The sequence below is a fragment of the Protopterus annectens genome, chromosome 3.part1 (assembly GCF_019279795.1).
Source record: "Protopterus annectens isolate FY-2018-M chromosome 3.part1, PAN1.0, whole genome shotgun sequence".
NCBI lineage: Eukaryota > Metazoa > Chordata > Ceratodontiformes > Protopteridae > Protopterus > Protopterus annectens.
Genome location: NC_056732.1, coordinates 1,646,664,125 through 1,646,677,348, shown reverse-complemented (window position 1 = coordinate 1,646,677,348; position 13,224 = coordinate 1,646,664,125). Strand labels below are relative to the sequence as shown.

Here is a 13,224-nt window from a genome sequence, read left to right as displayed (position 1 = left end):
GTTCGTATTTACCAACATAAGTATGACATCAGGAAGGGTAATGAAAATAATGTATTGGCTGTACATACTATCTTGAACCCAAATCAGAAGTTAAAATTTGTAGCCATTGATCAAGTAGTACCTGATAGTAGGGGGGACCGAAGGAAGTGTTTCTAGAATTTTAAGAATTCATGTAGCAACTTAAGAGTGGGTGCCACTAACCTGCCTGGACTAAATGATGTAGTTTCCCTCTCCAGCTATTTAAAATTAAAAGCAGAACTTTATTTTTAGGGGGGAGAGCAGACGTATATTCCTGTGGCAACACAGTAACATTTGCTTATTTTAAGTACATGATTTATTTTTGTGGAAATGTATTCTGGATTGTACTTTTTTTTAATTTTGAGATGGGGGCTAATGGGCTATATGCAATATGTAAATAAATAAGTATGGGTCTGAAGTAGGGACTTCATTTGTCAGCAACCTGTGGGTCTTGGATCCGATATCGGATCCGAGCCGGCAACTTGTTTCATAGCCAATGGATCCGAGCTCCTAGCTCCTCCCCTCACCCATAATCCCCTGCCAACCCTCCATGACCTCAGATCTAGTTTGCCACACTTGTGACTAGCTGGATTTTTCAGAGCTCTTAGCGATTTGTTAAGATAAGTGTATTTTCTTCCTCTTTTTCTGTCTTTAGACTTAAAACAGTGTGTAAGTGTTAGGTTCCCTTTATTATTTGTACTTTTTACATAGTTTTTTCTCTCCCCTCGCTGGTCGTTAGTGAGTGTGTGTGTGTTAGTGTTTTTTGGGGCCTGTGTGCTTGTGTAGTACTTTTCTTCCCTCCAGTATGTCTGACACCCCAAAAGCCATTTTTTCAAAGTGTACCGAGTGTGGCCATAAGCTCTCCCCGGCTGATGGCCACACTCGGTGCGTTCGGTGCCTAGGGGTTGAACACCTCTCCTCAGGCTGTACCATCTGTGCAGCGTTCAACCCCAGGGCACTGAAAGAGCGGAGGTCGAAGCTGGTCCTGGCGGGACTTTTGCCCCCGGACTCGGCTTCGGCCCCCGCTCCTCCCGTGGCACTACCACAGCCTGTGGTCGTAGCCACTCCTGCCCACCTTCCTTCGGCCGGGACTCAAACTTCCGCTAAAGTGCCGGAGGACAGGGCGGCCAGGAGGGAGAAAAGGAGGGAGAAGCACCACAAGCAGCGGGCTGAGGCGTCCGCTTCGGCCCCGCCGGCTAAGCGGGCTTCTCCCTCCACAGCTTCTAGGTCTCCTCCTCCTCGGCTCCAATCTCCTTGTTTCTCCCCAGGACCCAAGGAGGAGGCCCGATCTCCATCGAGGTCATCGAGGCGGCATTCCAGGCCTGCCTCGGTGGCCTCATCGAGATCGACTTACAGTATGTCAGATGCAGACTTGGAACAGATGATGCAAAGGTTCATCCAGGCCCAGCTGCAGATGGGAGTGCTCTTGCCTCCCCCCCCCCTTCGGGGGGGAGCTCGACACCCTTTTTTGCTTCTCCGACCTGCTTCCCGGGTTCGGAGTGTTCTGAGCCGGGCAGCGTCGGAGCCAGGGGTGGGTCGGCTCCGACAGTACTTGGTACTTTGGATCCGACCTCTCAATAAATATAACCAATATAAATCAATCCATAAATCTACCGGTCTTCTTTCCTAAATATCAGAATAAAGGAGAGTACAAGCTGCACTCATATGTTCATAGGCAGCTACGTTTTTATACTCATAGGACTGCTGGTCACAGGCAATCCAACCAGCTGTTCATTTCCTTTGCCAAATTCATTCTGGGGAAAGCAGTCTCAAAAATCACCTTGTCACGCTGGATTTGTCGGAGTGTTATGAGCCGGGCAGCGTCGGAGCCGTGGGTGGGTCGGCTCCGACAGTACTTGGTACTTTGGATCCGACCCTGCCCTCGAGGCTGTCGGATCCGACCTCTCAATAAATATAACCAATATAAATCAATCCATAAATCTACCGGTCTTCTTTCCTAAATATCAGAATAAAGGAGAGTACAAGCTGCACTCAGATGTTCATAGGCAGCTACGTTTTTATACTCATAGGACTGCTGGTCACAGGCAATCCAACCAGCTGTTCATTTCCTTTGCCAAATTAATTCTGGGGAAAGCAGTCTCAAAAATCACCTTGTCACGCTGGATTTCCAAATGTATTCTTTTAGCGTACCAAGCTTCTGGTAGACCCGCACCTGGAGGAGTTTGCACACATTCCACTTGTTCCATCTCTGCTTCTGCTGCCTTCAAATCTAGAGTTCCATTGGATGATATTTGTTCGGCAGCCACTTGGGCCTCATCTCATACCTTTATTAACCACTACAAACTGGACGTAATTTCTAGAGGTAGAGCATCCTTTGGCTCCGCGGTGCTCCGCAGTATCCTTCTATGATGTCCGCCCAAGATTCAGGTAGCTGGGGACTCTGTCCCACAGGTTGCTGACAAATGAAGTCCCTACTTCAGATTAAGAAGTTATGTACTCACCATAACGTTCCATCTGAGTAGGTGGCTTCATTTGTCTGCAACCATCCCCCCCTCCTTCCCCCTGGCCTTCAGAATGTATCTATCTAGGTTGTTTATTGGAATACCTCTTTTGGGTATCTATAGAGGGGCAAACTTGATCTGAGGTCATGGAGGGTTGGCAGGGGATTATGGGTGGGGGGAAGAGCTAGGAGCTCAGATCCATTGGCTATGCAATATGTAAATAAATAAGTATGGTTTTAATGCATTTTATAAGGTGAAATTTAACTATGTATAACAACAACTAAAAAACAATGATTTTTAGGTGCATTTTGCTTTAATGACATGTGACTTAGCCATGCTATAAAACAAAGTGATGTATGAATAATTCCTGTTTTAATCTGAAGAAGTCAAGTGTAACAACAGACGAAAGCACTAATTAAACTTTGTATCTAGTTTCACCGGCCAGTGTTCAGCTTTTTACATTACTGTTTTTATCTGTGGTTATTGGCTGATATTTGAGGAGTAAGAGTTTTTACTGCTTTCTCAGCACTGAGTCACACATATAAGTAGGATATAGTGGTCCAAGAAAAGAAGACAAGAGTAGCATTGATCATTGAAATTGCCATACCCAGTGACTATAGTGTCTTGTGTACAGAGAGACACAAAGTCATAAAATATCAGGATCTGTAGGCAGAAACGAGAGCAATGTGGAAGAAAAATACCCAGACAGTTCCAATAACAGTAGTAGGAGGAATGGGTCTTATAAAAAATAATTTACAGTTGTATTTAGATATGTTACCAATACATGTAAGTCCATGCGAACTGGAGGAGGAGTCATTACTGGGCACATTGCAGGTGCTGCGAAGAGCACTACTGGCTTACATCAAAGATTGAAACAATACTTTTTAAATGAAAATATTTTATGACTAAAGCAAATTTCACACTCCTCAAAACTGAGGTGGAATCCTTCAAAGCCCCCGGGCCTGTGGAAAATATGGCCCAGACCGCAGAATCCTTTATAAACGCATTCTATGAACACCTTCAGGAATGCATGGATCATGCGATCCCAAATAAAACCAAGACCCAATCCTCCAAAGGCAGACGTCCTGTCTGGTGGACCCCAGCCATAAACAAAACTATACAATAGAAGGAGGAAGCTACTAAATGATAGAGCAAAATCCCAAAAAGGGAAGGCATCACTGATCAGTATTAGCAAAAAACTACGGGCACACACAAAATTGTCTAAGGCCAGCTTCGAGAGAAAAATTTCACAGGACACTAAGGATAATCACAAGGCTTTCTTTAGTTATGTTAGGAACCTGGGTGGTAATTCCCAGATATGCTCAGAATTAGTCCAAAATGACAAAAATACACCGAACCCACAGACATTGCCAACATCCTAGCTGACAGGTTCAGCGCAAACGTCCCCCCCCTCCCCACCAAAAGGGCAAATATCTATCCCAGCAGAGTGCTGCCCCCCTGACATCTCAGATGCTCAGGTAAGAGCCGCCTCTCCAAAGCAAAAACACAGCATCAATGGGACCAGATGGTGTCCCGGCTGTGTCCTACATGAACTCCAAGAAGAGCTAAACCCAAACATAAAACTACTGTTCAATCTCAGCCTTACTACAGGATATGTGCCCAAAGAGTGGCGTACAGCAACAGTGGTCCCTCTCCATAAAGGTGGTGCCTCAACGGATCCTGAAAACTATCGCCCCATAAGCCTGACTAGCTTGGTCTGCAAAGCTATGGAAAGGATCATCATGGACCTCATAAATAAAGATATTGGGGACCTACAAACACTGGATCCTACCCAGTTCGGCTTTGTTAAGGGCAGATCCTGCCTCTTAAACCTGGTTGATTTCTTTGAAACAGTCACCAAGGCCATTGACGAGGGGAAGGTGGTCCACACAGCCTACCTGGACCTCGCAAAAACCTTTGATACAATACCCCACTCGGGCATTATAGATAAGCTCACCAGCTTAAATATAAACCCCTATGTCACTAGATGGATTGCAAACTGGCTCAAGGACAGAACCCACATGGTTAGAATTGCTGGAGCCGTGTCAGACTCCAAACCAGTTACAAGTGGTGTCCCACAAGGCTCAGTCCTGGGACCGCTCTTGTTCGGTATATATTTCTCGGAGGTACAGGCCAACACGGAAGGACTGTGGCTGACCAAGTTCGCAGATGACTGCAAACTGGGCGCCATAATCGACTCTCCAGCCAACACAAGCATCCTCCAAAAGGGCCTCAGAGAAACAGACAACTGGTGCCAGAGCCATGGCCTCAAGCTAAATGCCAAAAAGTGTATAGTCATCCCCTTTAGCAAAAACAAAGTGCCCACAAATTACCACATAGGTGGTAATCCATTAAGTACAGAAGTAGTAATTAGGGACCTGGGGACCCAAGTTGATAGCAATCTCTCATTTGACAACCACATGGCCAAAGTGGTTAGAAAAACATTTTATATAGCCCACCTAATCATGAAGGGATTCACATCTAGATCAGGGGAGGTCATCGTGCCTCTTTACTCATCCCTCATCAGGCCCATAATTGAGTACAATGCCCCTTTTGGGATGTACCTTACCAGACACCTGCAGCAACTGGAAAGACCCCAAAAGTACCTCATCAAGAGGATCAAAGGGCTCAAACAGATGCCATATGCTGCCCAGTTAAAGAAACTCCAGCTCTACTCAGTGGCATACCGCCTGTTCAGAGGTGCCATTTCCAACCCGGAATTAATGGACATGCTGCACCTCAGAAAATCCAAATCCCATCGAGCTACGCGCTCGAGAGACTTGAACCTCAGCACTGAAATAAATAGGACATGCTGGAGGGACAGATTCATAACCCAGAGGCTCCCTTCACTCTGGAATAAAATCCCAGTCCAGGTTAGGCAGAGTCCCTCATTGACTCTCTTCAAGAGGAGTCTTGATGAATGGATGGGAGATCGTAGGTTTACCCCGGGTATCACTTCTGTGTCACTGTTAGACAGAGGCACAGTATACTAACCTCGAAAAAGGGAATAGCAAAATAAATTTAAAATGGGTGGCGAAAGCCAAACACATTCTGGCTAGGCTTATAAATGCCCTAGGGCAGATAGCCTAGTATGAACCTATGAACCTATAATACTAATTTCATGAACTTTAATCATACTTTGACCTAGGAATGGGGTTCATTCCCATCCTGGTATTAAAAACTCAAAAGACTTGGAGAAATTAAAAATGGGTGTAGGACTCCATCAAGTATGTGTTATGTTTCCCAAGCAGATAAAGAATACCCTCTTTGCAGGTCATTTTTTTTTCCATTGGGTGCTGCTTGTAGGAGTTGCCTGTAAGTCAGGCAAGTATAATTTTTGCATTACTTGTTTAAACATGTATCAGAAAGTTGGTTATTTCTTGGTTTGCAATAAGTGCTTGCTTCTGACATGGGGTTGAACTGGCAAGCTCTGACAGTGTGCATGTTTCTATGTCCAGCTCATTATATCTGGGTATGATGTACCTTGCCTTGGTTGGCAGGGATGGGATTCAAATTCTTATGTGTGCCAGACTGGTGGCATTGGTCAATCCATCACAGGCAATAAATTAAAGGCCCCAAAAGTTCTTGCGGGCATCTCTAAAAAGTTTCATTTGTCATGAACAACATATCAGAAAAAAAATTGTTGAAAAACAAAACAAAAAAAAAGGTGTTCTCACACATCATCTGATACAGTGAGAATGTGTCCATTGTGCCTTTGCAAGTAATGTCTCCCAAAGCTGGAGGGCTTCATGTCTGGATATGACAAGTGTAAGAGTATTGTAAGGGTGATGAGTATGAAAGATAGGCAGCTGATAGTAAAAAAATGCACATTTCTTCAGTTTTCCTGTCATACCATACACTTCTGCGTGGATTTAATGAAGAAAAACTATGAATTGATAAATAGGCTGATTTATTCTCATTTGTGTACTGGAATGGTCAGACTAGGCATTGTCTTCTTTAGTTGAAGCAGAGGGAGAAAAGCATTCCAAAGTACACATTAATAACAGAAACAATATTGTGTGTGAAAACAATAAACAGCCCTTGTAGTTAATGGTGCTTATTAGTGCAGTTGCACAGGTAAGGTAGATGAATACATTTCTTGTGTACAGGAAAAAATATTCTATTGGAAGTTTTATGCAAATATTCTTTAAACTGAAGATGAACAAAAATAGTGTATATTGTTTTTCATTATGTGAAGACTTTTGTTTTTTGTTCTGCAGAGTTTAAGTACTAGTGAGGGAGTCAGCAAAGAAATGCATCATCTACAGCGCATGTTCCTGCAGAATTGTTGGGAGATCCCTACCTATGGAGCAGCCTTTTTCACTGGGCAGATTTTCACCAAGGGCAGTTCCAGCAGTCATAAAGTAATTAAAGTATATGTAGGTGTGAATGTCAAGGGACTTCATTTACTCAACATGGAAACAAAGGTAACTAGATAAAATGATTGTTAATAAGGTGCTTTTAGCTGTACATTTACAGAACTGTTACAGCATTTTAAGAATCGCAAGTTCTTAAATTACCTTACTGATTTTTTTTTTTGCTAGAATTTCATATTCATTCATTCTTTGATATTTGTTGTATCTTGTTTGGGGTCACAGGGAAACTAGCAACCTGTCCCAGCACTTACTTGGCATAAAGCAGCAGATTAACACTGTGCAAGATTTCAGTCCGTCATAGGATATACACGAGCATACACACTGAGATGGACACACATTTGTAGGCAATTAGAGAAATACCAGTCCACCTGTGTATCTCTGGGGTGTGGAAGGAATTTGGAGCTCCCAGCAAAAACTCAGACTGACAGATGAGCAGCATGCTGACTTTGCACAGAAGGTGCCTCAGCCAAGAACTGAACAGGAGAACCAAAAGCTGAGGCAGCTATGCTCAGTGTCACACCAATATGTAATAACTTTACCAAGAGTGCACCTTCACTTTTGATTCTTTAATAGGTCTGTGGCAGAATACACTTACTCTTTAACATAATACTGCCTGTTTTCAGTTGTAGGTGTAAATAAGCCAGTGAGTTGAGTTTGATAATGAATTTTTCTTTGCTGAGTGTAATCATGCATTTCACAACAGTAGTAGATATCTAGTGTTCATATTAATGTCTTCCTCATGCAAAAGAAAACACTTTTTTGAGGTCCATTATCTGGTTTATGTTTGCAGAAGTACTGCTGGCCAGCTCACCCAGTTACCAAAATAAGTACATAATATTTTGTGGTTCCAATTTGTTTGTATATTTATTTTGGTTTAGATGCCACATGAATGGATGCTTGTCTTTTGGCATGTTTTGGCAGTAGACTTCAGTTTTTCAACAACTTCAGGTCCCTTTATTAGGCATCTGTCTTGAGCATTCATCAAAAATGAGGCTGATAAGTGGCAGCTAATTAACTTTCAACATGTTGTGGAGGTACTGGGGCAGACTGCAAAATGCAAGGCTGACTATCAAGGCCAGCAAGTGCCAGAAGGGCAGAGGTAGCTATCTTAACTGGGTTACAGTGGAAAATTAAGCTAGAATCAGCCAATGATGAAGCCATTGGGAATGGTCAAATCCTGTTTGTTGTTAGTTCTGTGTTGTCACGAAAGGATCAACATTCTAGCATTCCAGAGTCTTTATTTTAGCACTGCACCAATCCCTTGTCTGTTCTCCTGAACTCGGAATAGCATTATTTCCCTTTCAAAAAAAAGCATATTTTTTCTTTGTTTTTCTCCTTGTTTGTTTAGTATGTTATTAAATAAGATGTGCATTGTAAGGATTACAGCTGCACGAAATAATGTCTATGATTAGAAATTATTCTGGAGTTTATCAGTCTTCAGATAGTTATTCTGATTAGTCAGGCATCCGTTATGCTGCATAATTGTAGTATGCTATGGTTGGTGAGGGCAGTCTAGCTGTAAAGGAGAGCAAAACATGCCTTATTGTTTTTACCACAGAAACTATAGAGTTACTCCACTTGCCTTCAACAGTTCATCATCACTGTACCTTTTTTTTGTTTTTCGGGCTATGGTCCTTCGATAGTTATGGAGACTTTTACCAAATGCATCCTAGCCCTAACAGCTAAAGGGAATATGCAATGCTGCTAATAGTATGAGCTTCCAACATCCCCACCCAGAACAGGTGTACTGTAGTGCTATCCTGGAGTTAGTATATATAGTTAGGGGTGTTGGGGGGAGGCACAGCCCTCCACCTATTCTGGTTTTGTATCGTCCACTTTACAATTCAGTATGTTGGAATTTAGCTTTGTAAGATTTCAGTAGTATGGATTTCAGTCAAGTGATTTTTCAGTATTTTGAAGTTTCAGTCATATGAAGTTTATGTCATCTGATAGGGATCTATATATTTCACAGTGAAATGTATTTCAGTGAATTGAGCTTTCAGCGAAAAATGCACACTAATTTGACTTTCAGTGAAATGTGCTTTCATTGAAATGTCCTAGACCCATATATATATATATATATATATATATATATATATATATATATATATATATATATACACACACACACACACTTGTAGATATACTATAAATATATTAGCAGCAAACTCCATCTGAGGTATTCTGGGGGAATGAGGCAGTATGAGTAAGGGAAGAGCTCAAGAATCAGATCCTAGAGCTATGGAAAGCAGCTGAGTCCGATCTGAGGATTGTGTCCAAACCCTACAGGTTGAGGAAGAATGAAAATGGACAACACAAATGAAATGTTACTTTGAGTACATAACTTCTTTTTAACACTTCAAATACAAATTCCATGCATATTGTGATCTGCTAGGTTCCTGCCTGAGAATAGTGATAGACCTTTAACAAACACATTTCACAGTATGGATCTAATTATTGTGTTTTCCTTCACTGCAAAAGGGAATTACAACTGCTGCTACATAGTTTATATATTTTCTTCTACAGTACATAAAAGATTAAATTTAAATCTAATTTTTCTGTCACTGTTAAGACACAAGTGCAGTTCCACAAGTATTTATTTATTTATTGACATTTGATTACCGGGAAAGTTCGACTGGATAGTTGCCCATTTTCAGCCAAGGCTTGAGAAGAAAAGCTACAAAATATTTCAAAAACATTTTAAAAACAAGTTTACAGTCTTCAAAAACAGTACAAAACATATACAGTTTAAATAATTATACCAAATTAGACATAATGCATCCACATTGATTAAAACTAGATATAACTTATATGACAATGATTTAATATTTATAGACATTTTAGCAAGTTTAGAGAAGTTAAAGGTAGGTTAATATAATACAAACAGGAATCATAATTTGAAGTGAGAAAAAAAAGGGTTATGGCATATTTAGACAGAGAGTCAGAGAGAGATTGACTCAAGTTTGGAAATGAGTGAAGAGGGGGGGTGTAAGGAGGTGTGTACATTATGAATAGGTACTTACTCATATTTAGGGATATAGTTTATCTTGGGGTTGAGCAAGAACAGCGACAGAGTTTGGCTAGGTAACCATTCAGAATGGTACTAAAGGACTGGATTAATGGTATTGACATGATAGATGTACATGAGAAGTTCCAGGCCTTAGAATCACGGTATGAGTACAGACCATGCCAAACAAATTTGATAGGTTTGTGGACAGAAAGAGGTGTTTGGTCATTATATCATAATGACCAATTGGGAACATAGTTTTGTAGAATAGTATTTACTGCTGGACAAGCCACTAGGTGCTGGATAATTCTATAGGTATTAAGCAGCTGTGTATATGTTTGTTGATGGGGTAGTTCTAACCAATTTGGGCTTTTTAGTGATATACAGTGATGGGTTCTGAAAGGCGTACTTGCTGCAATTTAAGCATTTCATTATAGCATTGTTCAAGTTTTGCTTTTCGCAATGCCTTAAACATTTCCCTCAACCTCTTATAGCAAGAAATCTGGACAAAACTATAAAAAAAATTGGGGACGCATTTTAAATATTGCTCTTACAAACTCAGATAGTTGATAGAATAACAGGTTTTGCATTAGCATGAATTTTCTGAAGGGAATGAAATCTGAAACTCAAATGTCTGTCATTTTCTGACTTTAGTCCTCAATGATTTGGCAGTGATTTGCCAGAAAACCACAATTGTACAAGAAAAAGATCAGAAATATGAGGCAGAAAACTGGACATTCTATGAAAATCTGTATATTTGAGATGTGTGGCCTGAAATGTAATGAAATATAATGTAAAAATGTGCCAGCAGTCTGAAGTAAGAGAGAGGGAAACGTTCAGCCTATTTTAAATATTTTTCTCTACCCTGGGTTCACAATTTATCTCCCATAAGGTCTTCCAGAGGCATCACTCAACAAATAGAGCTTCATGTTTATCACCATCATCTTTCTCTTTTTGCTCTCTTTCTCATTGAATACCTGTCACATGGCCAGGTTACCAGGTTACATGGCTGAAAAATGTGGTATGACTTATAGCCTGGTAGTGCAGGGGTGCTCTCTGGAGCCTTGAACTAGGTCTCAGTCACTACACAGATATCGATGTTCTCCATTTTAAGGAGTGCCTCGAGTGAGTGCATTTTGAGATTTAGACTTCTGGCATTGAGTAGCATCACCCTCAGTTTTTGCTTGCCTTTTCCTGTTATGGTGGTGAATTTGTCATTTGAACCTTGCCTAAAAAAGGCACTATAGGGGCGGCAAGAACCTTAGCCAGTATTCAGAATCCCAAGGGTGACAGGTGCAGGCCATCTCTGGCAAAGCATCGTGATCTGTCGACCATGTCATCCCAGGCAGACAGATACTGGATCCCTTTAGAATGGCACCAGAAGCTTAGCCAATTGTTGAAGTAATGACTTAAGTTATGACTTAATTTAGCAATAAATGATCTTTTGTTCCATATGACTTCCTTTTGTTACCCTTTTATTCTGTTGCCGTAACTGATTTTTTTCTAAATGGCTATAAACTCTGTCTGCACCAGTTCTAGTAAATTCTTTGTACATCACCAGAAGTCAAGTTATTGGTCTCTAGTTTTTAGGATGGCTTGCAGGTTCACTCTCATTTTTCCTGTTAACAAGGTTGGTGTCTGTTCAGGATGCGCATATATGTAGATGTTCTTCTTGATTCACTGTTGCAGTCATCACTTGTGGGTTATCCCCACTGAGTAGCCCTTGGCCGGCTCGAGTACCAGAGTAAAGGTTTCCCCCCTGCATCGGCTGTTCTGTGAGTGTGGCTGATGTCAGGTCATCAGGGCTATAAAGGGAGACAGCCGATGCCATTGCATCAGTCTTTCTTGGCATAGAGCCCGAAGCAGAAGCAGTTTTCGAGTGCATTGGTCAGCCATTGCCAGTGAAGACAACCGTATAAAGCTAAGTACCCCATTGGGGAATCCTTTCTTGCCTTAGACTGATGTCAGAGAAAGTTAATAACTGTCTCAGCTGTGGAAAACAGATCCCACACAGAGACTTCCATTCTCTCTGCATCACCTGTTTAGGCCCAGAACACAACGTTCTGGGGTGTTGGTTCTGTGCCCTCTTTAATGCTTGAACTATAAAGAGAAGATCTGATATTGTAACTAGGCATTTTAGTCAGTCTTTCCAGCAATGTAAAAGACAAGGTGATGATCACGGACTACCGTCCAGCTCTACTCAAAGCAAGGTTACAGCTGAACTCGGTGAGGCACCTTTGCAGCCCCCTGATGACAGCCAACAATCCGCTACAGGCCTCTACTGAGACCAATTTGGAGTCCGGGATGCTGCCGGATCAACCTCCTCCTGCTGAGATGTCTTTTGTTCCTCACACAGTTGGCTCTGGAGCAGCTTTGTAGGGACTAGCATCAGCGGAGCCTCCACCGACATCCAAAGTCAGGATTAGACCAACGACAATGTCGCTGGTGAAGTTAACTCTGTATAAGGCTACTGATCCAGCTAGGCCCAAGCCAAAATCTACCCCCAAAAAGATCCCTTCGCAGGTCCCCAGCCACCAACCTTCTACTAGCCAGCCAGCCCCTCAATCACAGCAACTTCTCAGAATGGCAGAGGACCTGATGACTCTGATCTGGAGTAGTCAACCTCCCCCTCCCACTCCAGCCAAAAGAAAAAGAGACACTCCCCCAGAGATCCTCACAGACCTGGAATCAGTGGATTCAGATCTAGAGGAGTCAGACATGGAAGACCAGCCCTTAGCCACATTTGAGGACTCTGATGCTGATGATCCCATTCCGACTGCCTTTTAACCCAAGGACCTTTCCTTTGGAGAATCTCCAAACACTCTCAAAGATCATTTTCAGTGGGAGGCCCAGGACTATCCCCAGTCTAAAAAGAGACTCTGGGAATTTCTAGCTCTGCCTCTGGCTATCCCTCTTGTCCTGGATGTAGTAGAGGATGTTTTTCTGGAATCTGCTTTCTCTCCAGATTCTCTCCCTCCAGCACCCAGAAGACTGGATAGATACTACAGGGTGCAAGACTCTCACAAAAACCTATTTAAAAATCCTGCTGCAGACTCTGAAGTAATTACTCAGGGCCCTAAGGGAGCTAGAGCTAGTTTTTCAAAAAAAAAAACATCCCTACTGACAAAGAAAGCAGAGCTCTAGACAGGATGGGTAAAAAGGTTTATACCTCAGCCACTTTGGCTGTGAGGGCATTAAACTGTCAATTTCATATGATTAAATTTCAGCAGAATGTGCTTGACCTCATTAAACAGAAAATATCTGCCTTGCCTGACAGTAACGCTACGAGAGAACTAACAGATCTCCTACAGTCAAGCTCTCAGGTAGCAAAGCACTCTTTACATTGTGGTTATGATGCCTT

The 13,224-nt window shown here is 42.1% G+C and overlaps 1 protein-coding gene across 1 annotated transcript in view; it reads left to right on the top strand.

Moving 5' to 3' along the window:
• KRIT1 (KRIT1 ankyrin repeat containing) overlaps positions 1 to 13,224 on the top strand; it is a 772,078-nt gene that overhangs the window by 642,689 nt on the left and 116,165 nt on the right. The window contains 1 exon segment of the mRNA XM_044066350.1: positions 6,701 to 6,907. Coding sequence (XP_043922285.1) covers positions 6,701 to 6,907 — 207 coding nt within the window.